General features: G+C 41.7%; 1 protein-coding gene across 20 annotated transcripts in view; it reads right to left on the bottom strand.

The window, feature by feature from the left end:
- Positions 1–17,021, bottom strand: part of TRRAP (transformation/transcription domain associated protein) — a 154,730-nt gene that overhangs the window by 116,568 nt on the left and 21,141 nt on the right. For 15 of the 20 annotated variants that reach the window (XM_073362108.1, XM_073362105.1, XM_073362109.1 and 12 more), the window contains 9 exons: positions 15,651–15,885; positions 13,618–13,939; positions 13,408–13,538; positions 12,557–12,751; positions 11,451–11,642; positions 9,859–10,024; positions 7,380–7,636; positions 6,212–6,412; positions 2,422–2,573 (listed from right to left, as the gene is read on the bottom strand). In XM_073362108.1, the coding sequence (XP_073218209.1) occupies positions 2,422–2,573; positions 6,212–6,412; positions 7,380–7,636; positions 9,859–10,024; positions 11,451–11,642; positions 12,557–12,751; positions 13,408–13,538; positions 13,618–13,939; positions 15,651–15,885 (1,851 nt within the window). The remainder of the gene's footprint in view (positions 1–2,421; positions 2,574–6,211; positions 6,413–7,379; positions 7,637–9,858; positions 10,025–11,450; positions 11,643–12,556; positions 12,752–13,407; positions 13,539–13,617; positions 13,940–15,650; positions 15,886–17,021) is intronic. The other 5 variants (XM_073362125.1, XM_073362120.1, XM_073362115.1 and 2 more) reach the window with 1 other exon arrangement.

Genomic DNA, 17,021 nt, shown 5'->3' on the forward strand with positions numbered 1-17,021 from the left:
TATTTTAGATTTGACATGAATGTATTACATCATTATAAAAATAAAAAATCGTGGTTTTTAGCTACTTATTATTTGCTGAGGGAATCAATGTAACATATACAATATGCACACAGATGGCAAAAGTAACTTTAATGCAACGATTTTATTATCCATGATTAGTTAAAGTAGTTTAGGTTTAAAACCTAGAAAAGCAACTGCTTAATTTAACAAATCCTAGCTCAGGCAAATACCTAGTATTTTCCAAGATCAACTTTAAAAAGGTTTTATATTTCCATGGAACACACTGATTGAATGTCTAACTACACTGCTTTTTCCACTCAGGCTTGTGTCCAGGACAAAAACCGTTTTATTTTTAAATTGCAAAGAAAAATATTAAATAAGAGTTAAGCAGCCCCCTAATAGGAAACCTTCCATTAGGACTCCTAAGGGAAGAGAAAAGAAAGCAAACATCAGGGTTTTGTTTGGCAACTATGGAGAAGAAAGAAGAAGGGCAAATCTGACGCAGCTAGGAGGAAACTTTTCCCAGGAGGTGCAGAAAGTGGGCACACATAATGGGGAAGGGATTGTCTTAGCATACAGATTACTAGGTAGGAGATTGTTTGAGGACTCTGGCCCCATTCCTAGCTATCATCTGATTCACCTTCCATCATCTACCCCGTTGGTATGTCTACATTTGCAGCCGCACGTGGAGTACAGAAACAGCACCAGGCCAGGATGGATATAAACAGCAGTGTAGATGCTGAGGCAGAACTTAGACACAAAGAGTAAAGCAGAGTGACCTTCACACCTGAACCTCAGAGCAGTTGTTCTCAAACTCGGGCCGCTGCTTGTTCAGAGAAAGCCCCTGGCAGGCCGGGCCGGTTTGTTTACCTGCCGCGTCTGCAGGTTCGGCCAATCGCAGCTCCCACTGGCCGCGGTTCACCACTCCAGGCCAATGGGGGCTGCGGGAAGCGGCACGGGCCGAGGGATGTGCTAGCCACCCTTCCTGCAGCCCCCATTGGCCTGGAACGGCAAACCACAGCCAGTGGGAGCCGCGATCGGCCGAATCTGCGGACGCGGAAGGTAAACAAACCGGCCCGGCCCGCCAGGGGCTTTCCCTGAACAGGCGGCAGCCCTAGTTTGAGAACCACTGCCTTAGAGTACATACCCTACATGGCTTGGGCATATAGAGAGCTATAACTCCCATGCCTACTCTGCTATTTTTAGCAGTGTAGTGTCCTGCTGCCTCCCTCCTCCTAGAGCCTTTCACCGAGGTGAGCGAAGGCTTTGCTAGAGGGCAGCTGCTGGAGCTTTTTACTTCACTGAGAAAAGGCTCCTGCACCTCCCCACCAGCACAGCCTTTCCTCGTCATAGTGAAAGTCTCTGGGAGAAGGAAGGCAGCAGGGAAAGGCTTTGGCAGCTCCCCCCTGCCGGAGCCTTCCCACCAACTTCCTCCCATGCCTGCCAGACTTTCACTGCCACATGTATCTACACACCACAGTGAGAGTGGACGCAGCCTGCCCCTCATTGTGGTGTGTAGTTACAGGTACCCTACATACTATTACAGGTGTAGACAGATCTATGTCAACCTCTAGTATCCTCCTCTACCTTAAACATGAACTCAGAATCAGCCATCTCTGTTCTGGGTTCCAAGTACATGGCTATCTTGGACAGAAATTGGATGTGGGAGGAGAAGAGTGGGGAGGAGAGGGAAGGGAGAAGGGTATGAGCATGCAAGCTGCCACATGGAGGCAGAGATTAGGCAAGGTGCAAGAAGAGAGGTTTCTGGACTGCCAGAAAGACCTGTTATATTGAAACCAGAACAAAAATCTGTTTCCATATTAAAGAATTTACATAGCACCAAAAATATACCCAGCTTTCTGAAAAGAATAACTCTTCTGTGTGGCAAAGTGTTGACAGTTTAAGATATTATTGTACGAAAATCACTTTAAAATGCTTAATCACTAAGAAAGGATATTAGAAGGAACAGATAAATTCTCTATAGTGCTTTGACCATTATCTAGAATTCTGAATCTCAAAATTCTGGAATATTCCAACCAACAATTCACCGATAGGACACATATATTGTCTTAAATCATCTCCTAACTTACTAAACTGATCCTCCAGTCTCCCCCCCACCCTGCCTTTTTTTTTTTGGGGGGGGCTTTGGCTTTGGGTAAGGAAGAAGTGTCAAGAAACTAACATCCATCATCTATGGTAAATAAAGCAAAATTCTAGAACTGTCCCTCAAGAGAAGGTAGGCCCCTGGCTTTGGACATTTAAAACAATAACAGGATTAAGTATCAGAAAGCAAACTGCAGGTAACAATCCCACAGTGGACATGTATTGTATAGACTCAATTAATTTTTGCCTCAAAATTACACTATTCTACGGACAGTTCACATTTTACATAAATATAAATGCTTTAAAGGATCATCATACTTGGGATGTGCAAGGAGCTGGTATAAAGCATGTTTATTATCATCCAGGCTCATCATGGCTACCAAGAAACACTTGATCACTTCCCAAGCCTGCCTCCGATAATATGGCTCTGTGTTAGCACTCTTCAAGCAGTCCAGAGCAGTCTCAATTGCCTGCAACGAAAAATAAGACATCATCAACTGAGCACTGGTTAATCATGTTGCCTTATAATAAATAAGCTTGTAAGGGTACCTAAGTCATTTAAATACTACTTCTGCTTCTCTTTAAACCTCTTCACATTACAAATGTCAAATTTTGCATAATGTACATAGGCTTGACTGAACTTGAAATTGTTATGTTTATCCTGGTTTCATGTGAATGGGAAGCTCTGAGTACATCGTGGTAGAGCTCTGCACGGATACAAACATGTAATCCACAACCACAACAATTACCTGCGATCTGCATTCCACCTACTATATAGAATCGGCATGTGCACCTGCACCAACAGCCTATCTTACTGTTAGATCCCTGTGCAAATGTAAAAATTTGGATCTGCACCTGATATGCAAGGTGGTAAAAAGATGGTTACCTAGGAAGGTGCTGGAATCTCCATCCTTAGAGGTTTTTAAGGCCCAGCTTCACAAAGCCCTGGGTGGGATGATTTAGTTGGCGTTGGTCCTACTTTGAGCAGGGGGTTGTACTAGATGACCTCCTGAGGTCTCTTTCAACCCTAATCTTCTGTGAGTCTATTAATACAACCACATCCACAGATGCAGATATGCACAGATTTGCAGGGCTCTACACCATGGCCAAACTCATGCAAGATTTATTCCTTCCTTCCCCAACTCCCCCATGTAAACACTTTGTCTCTTCCCTCCAGCCGTACTTACTGCACATAATTCCCACATATGCTGGATATACAGTGTGAGTGAGTGTGAATGTGCGTGAGAATTCCCTATAAGCTGCATGGCTGCGCAGCAGCCTATTCACTGCAGCGCAGGCACTCAGGGAACCCGCCCAGGGACCTGCCGCGGCCAAGGGAGGGGCACCCCTCTCCAGACTCCCAACCTGCCGCGGTCTGGGTACCCCACCCCTAGACCCAACTCACCTGCGGCCCACACCTGCCGGGAGGGGCTCAGCCCGAGCGACCCAGCCCCAGCCACATCAGCCTGGATCCCGCTGTGTCTGGGCATTGTGGCCTGGGTCAGCGTAGCCCGGCCCGACGCTGGCCAAGCCCCACGCCCAGCCAGACTGGCCTGTACCCAGGCTCAAATGGGACAGATCTCCCCACCTGCTGGGGCTGGGGCAGCTATCCTGCAGCCCCAGAGATCCCGTGGCAGGGAGTGGTGCCTCTCCCCCCAGCCCAGGTGCTGCTGCGGGGAGTCCTCTCTCCCCACCATAGTCCCAGAGCACCCTCCTGCACCCCATCCCCTGCCCCACCCCAGAGTCCACACCCCCAGCCCCTCCATCCACGATCCCACACGGGAGCCTGCACCCCCAGCTGGAGCCCTCAGACCCCTGCACCCCAACCCTGTACCTGCTTGTGGGGGAGGGCACGCAGCCCAAGCAACCTGGACTCAGCTGCAGCCAGATCAGCCTGGATCCCGCCACAGCCGGGGCAGCCCCAGCCCCAGGCGCAGCCCGGCCCAACCTTGGCCCAGCCCCAGGAGCAGCTGGGGCAGATCTCCCCACCGGCTGGGGCTGGGGGAGGGGCGGCTATCCTGCAGCCCCAGAGATCCCGCAGCAGGGAGAGGTGCCTCTCCCCCTCAGCCCAGGTGCTGCTGCGGGGAGAGAGGGCTGGTGGGGGTCCTCTCTCCCCGCCGTAGCCCCAGAGCACCTTCCTGCACCCCAAACCCCTCATCCCTGGCCCCACCCCGGAGCCCCTCACACCCCTACGCCCCAAACCTGAGCCCCTCATCCCCAGCCTCACCCCAGAGCCCACACCCCCAACTGGAGCCCTCAAACCCCTGCACCCAACCCTCTGTCCCCTCCCACACTCCGAACACCTAAGCCCCACCCCCACCACATGAATTTTGTTATGTACACTAATATGAAGGTGATGTGTCTCTCTTCATAGAGGATTTGTTCCTTTTTCCACCCAATACAAAAAGTTTTTACATCATACATTATAAAACCTGCATTAAGCAACTGCTAACAGATCCAAACACTATTTATTTAATGGCGATCTGTCTTCCGCCAAAAGAAGAACTGTACACAAGACATTTGAGGATACTTGAAGTTGTCTCTTAAGACCAGGCCTTATATATTTTATAGTTAAATCTTTACAAGTGCACATACATTACATTACATCCTCCCCTGAAATGGAAAAGCACACCCAAATATAAGACAGACATGCATCAAATGTGACCTATGTGGAAAATTCATTTGGGGGGCATGAAATAAGAAATTTCATTGCTTAACTGATTGTAAAATGAAACCTAATCATCCATGCTTAAACAGTTAATATGAGATTAGGTAGATAAAAATGACCTTTGGAGACCTTTTGCTACATACAAAGGGATATTTTGATTCTTTCTAAGGAAAATCATCTTTTCATCTACTGAATTTAACTAGCTGCTCTGTCATCTTTTAAGCAATCTTATCAAGGTCTCAATCAAAAGAACAATGAGTTATCACAGACCACTGAAGTGGAACTTTTCTCATCAGGGCACTAAAAGGAAAGATGGATTTCTTATGTTTTCAGCTCATTCCAAAATTTTCTAAAATTCGGCATTAACTTTCAGCACCAGTTAAGCGTACTGTAAATGGTTTTGTTTCCTGGTCAACTCTAAGAAGTTGACCAGTGCTCCATGTAATTGAAGAAACAGCTGTGAAACATGAAAGCCTTTAGATACCATGCAAATTCAGCTTTCTAGAAAGCCAGACAGAAATCAGCATTAGTGAGGTTGGTACACATTCAAATCTCAAGCAGTTACATTAATATTAGTGTGGTTCTACTATTTAAAAAAACAGCAGGAAAAGAAACCAGAAGGTTCCAGTTCTCAGCTCCTGAGCCAACCATACAAAACTATGAGAATTGGGAGAGAAAAATAATAAGGAAAAAACCGCACAGTATACACATAGAGAGGGCACCCCACTTGTGCCAACCAAGCTTCGGGCATTTTCCTGTCTTCAAAATCTAATACAGACTTATACTAACAAGTTGTTTGGTTTTTTTGACTCTCCTTTGGGGTAAAATAGGGTTCAAAATTAGAAGGGAACTAAAAAACAGTTGCCAAACTTGAACTAGTTTTGCATGCCAAAAGAATGGTACAAGAAGTTCAACAAATTGTCCAACTCCAGCAACGCTGGATCACCCCCAATTGTAAGGGAATTCCAGTGAATCTTAGGCAAAATACCAACAGCTCTCTCTCTTAATTACTTATTGCAAACTTATTACTTATTGGCTTTTTTTTCCCTGTGCAATTTTATGTATCAGAAGGCAATGAAAGTCAGGAAGTGTCCCAAAAACACCTGAATTGATTTTTATTTGCTAATGAAGAACTGATTTATGGGCCAAGAAATAATAATTTAAGTATGAACTCTTTGGCCAGATACAATGGTATAAATTAAAATAATCCTTTCATTGTTTTCCTTGCGTTTGAAAAAAATATAAACCCTGCTAAATGCATCAGGAATCCATTATGCCACTTATATAATAAATTCAATAAAAATGTGTTTAAGGACATCAGCAATTCATCACTGATGTCCTATGTACTAGGAGTTTTAATGAGGATCTTTCATAAGCAAATATTAACAGTGCAGAAACTTTACTGGAAGGAAACTGACGAGGAAAAAAGTGTCAGCTTACCTTTTCCATTGGAAGCTGAATAGAGGCTTTACAGTCTGAAAACTCTACTGTAATACTGGGTCCTTGAATTTCCGTAACTATGTATTGTAGTTTCTGGGATTCCTTTAACATCTTCCTGTTACTTCCACCAAATTTACCAAGGACACGATAAGCCACATGAGAAATGCTGTCAGCAGGATTGCGTAATGTACGCCATAAAGCCTACAGATAATTTAAATGTTTAAGTGTGCTATATTTAGAGAAGTGTTGCTTCAAAATATTAATAATTAAACCTGCACATTTCTATATAAGATAAATTTATTTCTCTCTCTCTCTCTCTCCCTCCAATAGCTTACCAGACATTACAAGAATTTCCTCTTTTTGAAAAATCAAATGTTTCCATTATGTTGTATTTAAGCAGCTGGTCTTTTACTTCTGGTTCTGAAAAGCAGTATTAGCTTTTCTCAATATAACAAAGAAACGGTACAGTGCTCAATTACAATTTAGATTTCATGGCTAACACTGGAAAGGAAGCATGATATACAAAATATAAGGACTCACAGATGCTGAAGTAAATTTAAATTAATGTGCTACTTAATAAGGAAGTGCCATATACACAGGGCTTGAAAAGTAAATGCTATGTTTGGAATGCAAGGTATATTCAGCTTTTTCTGCATGTGATGAAGAACATCGCATTTTAGAGGAAATGGCCAAGTTTAAACATAATGTAGCATTTCAAGATAATCCTCCATCTAAAAATATGAAAACCCTGACATCATCCAAACCCCCTTTAAGAAATAAATCATGGCTCAAATCTACATACCACATGGTTTAAAAAGAGCAGATAACACAAAAGTAATGAGTTATTTTCCAGTCAATTACCTAAACTTCATCATCTTCTGTATCTATTATCTTATTGTACTTGCCACCTTGATACCAAATCTGAATTCTTAGCTTTCAAATGTTTTTTCTAAGAACAAATATAGGGGGAAGACCTACCAAAATGTTATGTCCTGGCCTAGTTTAATGTAAAGCATCACCCTCTGCCTCTACTTTGTACCTAATGGGAATGGTTCTCAAAAACACAGACCACCCTGAGATTCAGCAATCCTAAATTTCAAAGCAAAGGTTTAGGGATATTTAAGTGATCAATGACCCCTTGTGGTTTTAGTAAAAACTACATATTTACCTGCATAAGCTCCGCTCTAACTGGCTGAATATGATCATACAGGAAGTCTGGCTGTAAATTATCCACACACAATTCAAGAGTTCTCAAACCTTGGCTAACCAGGGTCTGAGATCCATTTAGAGCTGACACCAAAGGATCCATCAACATTGGCAGATAAGGAAGGAGGGAGCTCAATCGAACTGGTACAGTGAGACAGAGTTCTACAAACAGATCTTTCATATGCTGCTTGTGCAGGCCACTTTGCAACATATTAAGTCCTGAAAAATAGTAGGAAGTTACATGTTTTCAAAAACAGACACTATAATAATATGGTCTAAAACAGGAGTGGGCAAACTATGGCCCAGGGACTACATCTGACCCTCCAGAAGTTTTAATCTGACTCTCGAGTTCCCGCCAGGGAGCGGGGTCTGGAGCTTGCCCTGCTCTGGCGCTCCAGTCGGGAAGTGGGGTCAGGGGCTTGTCCCGCTCTACATGGCTCCTGGAAGCAGCTGCATGTTCCCACTCTGGTTCCTACGCATGGGGCGGTCAGGGGTCTCTGCATGCTGCCGCTGCACCAAGCACTGCCCCCGCAACTCCCATTGGTCAGGAACCGCAGCCAATGGGAGCTCCAGGGGCAGCGTCTGCAGACGGGGCAGCACGCAGAGCTGCCTGCCCACGCCTCTGCGTAGGAGCTGGAGAGGGCACATGCCGCTGCTTCTGGGAGCTGCTTGAGGTAAGCACCACCTGGAGCCTGCACCTCTGCCCCGCTCCCGCATCCCAACCCCAGCCCTGATCCCCCTCCTGCCCTCCATAACCTTTGGTCCCAGTCCAGAGCACCCTCCTGCACCCCCAACCCTTCATCCCCAGCCCCACCATAGAGTCTGCACCCCCAGCAAGCCCTCACCCCCTCCTGCACCCCAACCCTCAATTTTGGGAGCATTCATGGCCCGCCATATAATTTCCATACCCAGATGTGGCCCTTGGGCCAAAAAGTTTGCCCACCCCGGTCTAAAACAACCAGTATTTTTCAAATCACATTCAGTGTGCCTTAAGGTTTCTACATTTAATACATTTGGTACAGCTGCTTCTCCAAATCTATTCCCTAACTATAAGTCTGTTATTCCTATACATATGAAGGTCCAAAGGTAACTATTATGTAATAGAAAACAGACTGCAAATACTATGAAAAGAGTGTACATTGTGTACGCAAACACAGTAAAATGCACATTTAACATAATGAAATAACCTTTTAGTACACTGGCCTAATTTGATTAATTCTAGCCTTCGGACAATGAGGATGCTGGAAGAATTCATATGTTCAGTAAGGTGTTTTTTTTGTTTTTTTAAATATAAAAGGAGCACATGCTAACCTGAGTGGTTTAATTTAAGAGTTTGGGCTGCCAGTAAAGATAAACTAAAAAATACAGTAAATATTTTCAAGAACTTCTGTTGTGTCCACAAAATAAATATGTACACGAGCCCTACCTCTAGCTCCTCCCTCTACAACAACAACAACCAAAAAAACCAAACCCCACTTTTCTGGCATATATTCCATAAGCCCCAAGTAGTAACTCTATTTGGATATATATATTTTCCCCAATGCACTTTATGTACAGACTGGTTATATGTAGCTTACATATATTTGTTAACTAAATGGAAAATAACATTTCCTAGATGAAAATGGGTATCACAGGATTTCACTTTCCTGATGTTGATTACCTCTTTCCAAATCTCAGTGGTTCTGCTTGCTCCCCTGCTCAGCATTAATACTTCTGGCTGCTATCTTTTCAGTCATGCAGACCCTTTTAGCCAATCTAATTTTATTAAATTAGTTTGTCTTAAGACACCGTCACCATTATTTTTTTAAATCTGAGAAAAGGCAGTTTTTCTTTGCAGCCATCTACCCAAATTGCATTGGTTCTGGACACATTGCTTCTCCTACCCCACTCTTATTCCTCAGTACTACATGCTAACAAGAACAAGCATAGCAGAATTCACAACAGGAGGCAGAAAGAATGAATATCAGGAGCTAAGGTAGCCAGAACCCTGGAGATGGAGGTAGTGAATAGCAAGAGGAAATAAGGTAGATTCAGGGTATACCTATACTACCTGTCGGATTGGCGGGCAGCGATTGATCCAGCAGGAGTCGATTTATCGTGTCTAGTCTAGAGGAGATAAATAGACCCTCAAGCGCTCTCCCATTGACTCCGGTACTCCAGGCAGAGTCAACAGGGGAGCGTCAGCAGTCGACACACCTCAGTAAAGACACCGCAGTGAGTAGATCTAAGTACATTGACTTCGACTACGTTATTCACATAGCTGAAGTTGCTTAACTTACATCAATCTCCCCTGCCCCCAGTGTAGACCAGGCCTCAGATATTTAAAAAACATGTCAACTGCCAAGAGTCACTATGTGTGATATCTATAAAACACTTTTACCCAGTAATAGAAATGTATTTTCAACACCTATTTGGAAATAGGGAAAGGTATTTGTTCTGACCTTGCAATAAGTTTGGTAACAGTGGCAAGAACTCTTGATACAGGAGATCATGACTGCCTCCTCCAATAGATCTGAACAGTGCTCGAAGTAGAAGGAAATAGTTGTATGGCTCCTTGGCAGTCTGTGCAAGTTCCATAGAGCTGTTCACTATCTTGTGCAAATGCGGCTATAAAAAGAAAAGCTTCAAGATTAAAGCATCCATTTCATCACCACTGTTTAAAAGTTCAACAGGATACAAAGTTATTTGCTTGTCAATCTTCTAGATAGTAAGATTAGGGGTCGTGACCCCTCAGGGGATCATGAGGTTATTACGTGGGAGGGTTGCGAGCTGTCAGCCTCCACCCCAAACCCTGCTTTGCCTCCTGCATTTATAGTAGTGTTAAAAATAAAAAAGGTGTTTTTAATTTATAAGGGGGGGGGAGGGGTCATACTCAGAGGCTTGCTGTATGAAAGGGGTCACCACTACAAAAGTTCAAGAACCACTGTTCTAAATGAAATAACCTTCATTGATTACCCCAAATACTTTTGATATAGGTGAGCAGCAGAAACACAAGCTTAACAGAGAGGCTGCTAAAGGTTAAACATTAAAAATATAGAAAGAGATTATCTGAATTAGAGTTAAGAAATGTATCATTCTCAACCACTGGAAACATGGGTTCACATTAGTCACAAATGAAAGAGAGAGTTTGCTCACTTATCCTGCTACTAAGCACAAAACAAAACACTAAATCTGACATAATTGGCAGTCTGTGCTCCAAAGAACCTTAAGGATGGACTAGCAGAAATATCAAAGGTAAATTAGCAGAGAACTTCTACAGCATCCTCTTGCTCTAGGTCTAGCTCTATCATTAAAGCCTTCACTTTCATGAGCACTGCATTCACTAATTTTTTAAAAGCAATCCATATTTTTTTTAATCTCTCTGCAATTAGAAAATTGCAATTCTGGTTACGGTCGTCTTAGAATGTAGGGCACTAATAGCTTGTGGAAACTTGTTAAAAATTGCAAGGAGATATCAGGACTGTCTCATCCCAGGTATGAATAGTGAAATAATTATAGGTTTTATTAACATCTGAAAGCCCTGTACTCTGCTACACAACTGCTGTGAATAGCTTTCATCATTCAATTAAATTGTCTACTCAAGGCCACATCATCAATTCTGTTGAAACAAAAATATAACAGAAGCATGGAACTGTGAAGGCAGTAAATCATACCATTTAAATTGGATTTGCAGTTTATAAAATCTAAGTGACCTTGATTTTGATGACAGGTGAGGGGAAACATAGCACATTACATGCATATTGTTTCGGATTACTGTTGCCTTACAAAGAAGCAAGTAAAATTAGTAATCCATAAGTAAGACTAAACTGCTCTATCTAGACAGCACTCAACCAGTCCTTTTATAGTGATCCCGCAAACTGTCATTAATGGAAGGGTTTTTTGTTGCTGGGGGGAGGGGGAGTTGAAAACATAGAACATTTTTCAAATGTTAAAATGGTCATTTCAGGAAAGGCATTTTATTGCTAAAAACAGTTTAGAAAAATGCAAACACAAATTGGAATATTTTCCCTCCCTTGGTCAAAATGAACTTTACCTTCAGCATTTGCTCATTTTCAGCTGCAAATAGTGAAACGGAGCCAAAGACCAGCTTGAACAGCTTGAGATACAGATTGGACAGCTCCACATTCGAGCCCATTTCTGGCAGCCGATCTAGAAGATACTCCACCAGAATTGTAGCAAAAAGGGCAGAGGTGGTAAGGTTTGCCAAAAAGGAATTAGCAACAATCTGTCAAAAGCAGCAAATAGGGCAATAGTAATTGCATTATGAAAGCAACATAGGGAAAGTCAACTTGCTCCCATTTAAAAAAAAAAAAAACACAAGTAGTCCCTGCTGTTGCTGTTCCACCACCAGTGACTCAGTTTACATTATCCACAAAGGATAAGTTATCCTGTTCCCTGTGCAACACAGCAAACTTTTCACTTAACTGGCCCAGCTCCAATAGTTATGGCACAAGTGTTAATATCACATTGCAGTCTAAGGGAATTAATACTGAAGGACAGTAGATGAGAGCTCTAGGTTAGGGGTTCTCAACCTTGTTGTTTCTGAGGCCCCCCCTCCATGCTATAAAAACTCCACAGTCTACCTATGCCACAACAACTGGTTTTTGGCACATAAAAGCCAGGGCCAGAGTTAGGAGGCAGCAAGCAGGGCAATGCCCAGGGCCCTATGCCACAGGACCCCCCCGCGAAGCTCCATTGCTCAGGCTTCAGCCTCATGTGGTGGGGCTCAGGGCCATGGGCTTCAGACCTACGCGGTGGGGCTTCGGCTTTCTGCCCTGGGCCCAGCAAGTCTAATGCTGACCCTGCTTGGTGGGCCCCTGGTTGAGAACCACTGCTCTAGGTTACTACTTTCTGCACAACTCAAAAACCCACTACATTCAGCACTTGAATAATACAGTCCACTGATACTTTCACTGTTAACTTGAAATGCTTAAATTTAAGTTACATGGTTTAAATTTTACCTACACAGCAATAACTGTAGAAAATAAAATCCATCTTTGCAGAATATTTATATTGTTTCTTCAATTGTAGAAATACCTTAAAAGTTAATTTCAATGATCTGAATTAAAACCAAAAATGAAGTCTGATTTAGAGCAAAAACGGCTATGCCTCACCGTTGTATAAAGTAAAGCCATTTACCTGAAGGGCATAGTTTTTTGAGATTCTTTCCACCAGATAAGGAACAGTAGTTTGAAAGATTTCTTTAAAAGTTAAAGGATTCATCATTGTGAAGACACCAGCAAAATGTTCCAGGACCTCCTTTTCCTCTTTCATCCTGACTGTCTGACAATTCGCAACTCGAATATACGTCTGGCCATTTCCTGCTATTTGGACCTAATGCAGCAAAGTTAGCACATAGTTAAGTAATGCTGTCACAACATGAACAATTTCCCTATTATTCTCAAAATATCTATATAGAAAGCCAGTTGGTACACAGTGCCTTACATGCAAGACAACAATGCCCCAGCCCTGGGAAGCTTTCAGAAAATACTTTAAGCACAATTATAAAATTAAAAATCACCAAGTCAAGAGTGGAATGGGGAGGAGACAAAGATAACATCACATTATATTTGGGCAATTACATAATTTCATACTAAGTCTGCCTTTAAACTACAGATTTCAGTTAGACATATGGTAAGTGAATCCCTTCATGAATTTTTGAAGGGAGGATTGTATTTATTTCATAGATTCTACAGTGACCTCCAACATAACACGGACCATAGAATATTTCTTGACAAAATACACATTTTTCCTCACAGACCACCAAGCACTTTGTGAGTCTTTAAATTAATGAAATTCTATAGCAGAAGCATTTCAAACATCATAAATTCCACACCTACAAAAACAAAAAACCCCAAAACGTAGGTAAATAAATATAGCCCCATGGACTTCATTTTCATACATGGATCAAAAATATTCTGCATTAAAAACACAGTATACAGAGCTTTTGTATATAAACGTGACAATTATGCCCTGGCCAGACTACATACCTGATAAATATCCAAAGCTTGCATTGCATATTTCACCAACTTTATATAGATCTGTGTCTCCTTTGGCTGCAATTGTTTGTTAGGGATGAACTGTGCTTCTGGATGAAGGAAAGAATAAGCAAAGTTTATCTCTATTACAAAGATAGTTTGATTTTATGTTATAAAGTGCAAAATTAAAAGTGGATGTAATTAAATATTGTGTAGTATTACCACCAGGTGCTTTGCATGATGTTATGCCCCATGTAATTGTCTTGACACCACAGACCAAAGTTTTTACCAAGCTTCTGCAATCTGTGACCTGGAACGTCTGCTTATCTTCTTTCTCTTTTTCCCCTTGTTTTTCAAACACAGGTGCTGGTGCTGGGGCCACAGGAGTGGCAGGGGCAAGGGATGGAACAGGAGCTGCATTTGCTCCTGTCGGTACTCCAGGTAAAGCTGCTTCAGCTGCACCAAGTTCAGACTGTGGCTTACACTTTTTAAAAATGACAGAAAGCTGGTACCGTGCTATAGTATGAAATTTCAGAACAAAAACCTGCGGCAGGAAAGAAGAAAAAAAAAGGGGGGGGGGGGGGAGGGAATGAATTAATTTTGAAGATTGTTTCTAGTATATCAACGTTAGGGTTAAACCGCTTCAGACCAAGACTGCTGGGTTAATAAAAATTATACTCAAGATCTCAGAAATATCAAATAGCCTCATAATAATTCAAGTGATCACTGTTCAAATTCTCTTCTAAAAATGGATTGATGATATTTGATTTACCTTAACACATTCCAAAAGTAATAATACTTGAAGACTAATTAAGTCCCCCAACTGAGATCTGAGCTCATTATGGTTATTTGCCTGATCTGTCTGACATCAGAGAACAATATTTTTCAAACAAAAATTAGAACAGTCATACATAATCCTAGAGTAATACCTGTAGAGCTCCTAGCTTTCACTATTTAATTAATTGATTATTTTTCTAAATTTTAACTTCCAGTTTGATAAATGGGCAAAATCATAGATAACTGGAACACAGACACTGCCAGTCCACTACACTACTCAATACCATCTAATATTAAAGAATCTTCATATATAGGGTCAGATCTACTTTGTGTTTTGAGTGAAAGCATGCCTTACAATCCATGAAAAACTGCCAACTGTAGACTAAAAACCTAGCCAAGCCTAGCCTAAGCAGTAATTCCTGTTACTCTGCTATGACATAGTTCAGGAGTGGTGCTGACTAAATTTCAAAGCAGCCATGTCCACAACCCAGCCCCCACCCCACCCTTCATCACCCCCCTCCCTCCCCAGGCAGCTTGAGCCATGATATAAGCTGTCATTATAAACAGATTAGAGAGAAGACAGGGAAGGGAGAAAAACCAAAATCTCCGGGGATCACAATATCTCTGGGCCTGCCTGCCCAGGAGACAAAGACTATGATGCCACAGCCTTGAACTGCTATGAGACTGACCTGCCTTTGATTCCCAGGGCTGCTCTCATACCTCAAGACCAAGGCCATGTTCACCTGGAGGTCTTTGTAAAAGTCTCCAGCTGTTAAACTAACCATGTTGTATAAAATATTGCTCAGAGAACGTCCAGATCATATGCCGGTAGAAGCACTGGAGGCCTTTCTACTTTAACACCCTGACTGCAACTAGCAGTTAGAGCTTCACGGACACTAACACAGCAGTGGGAGATAGCCACACAAACCTCAATGTAAACAAGGTTCTACAGAGGAAGTATGCTTCACCCTTGAAAGGTAATGGATGCTCAATTTAGCACAGCAAAACTCCCAGTATATAAAGGAGTTGTGAAGACAGGTTCTTTAGGAACTCCCATCCAATATTCAGCTGGAAAGATGGGCATTATAACAAGGGAACCTAAAGAAGGTATTTATTAAACAGAAAGGAATGGGGACACACCCAGTATTCTAAAAAGGGATGCGGAGGACCTCCAACTAAATCGCAATTCAATTTTCCAGCTGTCAAACATAAGCTGACAAAAAGGAATGTCCCTTCAGGTTAAGATACTGCACAAGTTTTAAAATCCTTCCTCTGAATTATCTGGAACTGTACACTGCTCAACGCAATAAAGACTAGGTGGTGTATATCAGTCCTGCTACTCCTGTATGTTCTCCTTCCCAGGGGGGTGGATGTGAGAGAGTATCAAGAAGCATTTGTCAATATATTAATAAAGATTAAGAGATTGGATGATCATTTATATATCATTCCAATATTAAACTTCTCATCCAAATCAATACCTCTAACATCCTCATAAGAATATCTCTGCCATTTCCATTTTCTTGTTCACTTTTGGAACGGATACAGTCTACCAAGTTTAGAAGAAGCTTGCAAGACATAGTCTGGATACTGCTAGGTAATGACTCATCATCAATGTTCTTGGCAAATAACTGGACAGCAAGGGAGAGATCATTGAGTGGTAAATGCTGACGGACATGATGTACCAGATCTGCCAGTGTACTATATGCAAGTGGCCTATGGATAAAAAAAGGAATAAAAAGACATCACATTCGATGAAGTGAGCTGTAGCTCACGAAAGCTTATGCTCAAATAAATTGGTTAGTCTCTAAGGTGCCACAAATACTCCTTTTCTTATTGATTATACAGTTATAGTATGTTGCTCCTCGGATATCATTCATTGTTACTACATTAATAACTATTAAATATTAAAATTCAAATTGTAATAGCTTTATTTGTGCATTCACATTTAGCTCTCAGCATAATGATGTATTTGATTCTTTCCTGTATATAAATGATTATACATTTCCTTTGTACCTCAATATAGGAGCACTAATAGGCCAACACAACTTGTTAAACCCTAATATTCCCTCCCCAGTTTTTCTTCCTCCTCTCCCAGGATGTCCTAAGCACATGCCCTCTTCCACAACAAATAGCTTGGTTTAATGTTAGCTTGTTTTAAGGTAACAGAATATAACTTTTAAAGTGTTCCTGGTTAGCTGTTTCAGAAACTTTTGTAATTCATGGGCTCAAAAATTTTAAGAAAATGCATATTTTTATTCTATACACCATTAGCACGTGGGGACACATTTAAGGCAGCACACAATGACCATGCTAGGAAAAATTTACCAAACATCTGCTGTGGCAATAAAATCTCCATTTGTACATGCAAAATGCCATTAAATATGCAAATATAAGCTTGAATTTTAATAAAAGCAGGGGTTGCAGCCCCATTTGAAAAATCATGCTCGTCATCTGGCAATTGGACTCTCTGTGTATCCTACTGTACATATGCAGAAAGATTTACTCAGATTAAAGTACTAATACTAATACACTAACTTATAAAAAAAATTAAAAACTTGGATGACTAAAAAATCTGATACATTTTAGAAAAATGAAATGCTTTTAAAATCATTTAAAAACTGTTTATGAGCTTAAGTCATTGAAGAAACGTGTCCATCTTAATAACTGAATTTAAAAACAATATTTTAAAGTTAATTCTTCTTGCTTACTTAACAGAACCTAAAATCCAGCTCTCTGATTGTCCAGTAAGAAGTCCTAAAAACCACACATGTCTCTCATCTGAGATCCTAGTAGCTACACACATTCCATTTATTTTTACAGTTACTTATTGAGAATTTTAAGCTCACATG

Source organism: Lepidochelys kempii, chromosome 10 (assembly GCF_965140265.1).
Source record: "Lepidochelys kempii isolate rLepKem1 chromosome 10, rLepKem1.hap2, whole genome shotgun sequence".
NCBI classification, from domain to species: domain Eukaryota; kingdom Metazoa; phylum Chordata; order Testudines; family Cheloniidae; genus Lepidochelys; species Lepidochelys kempii.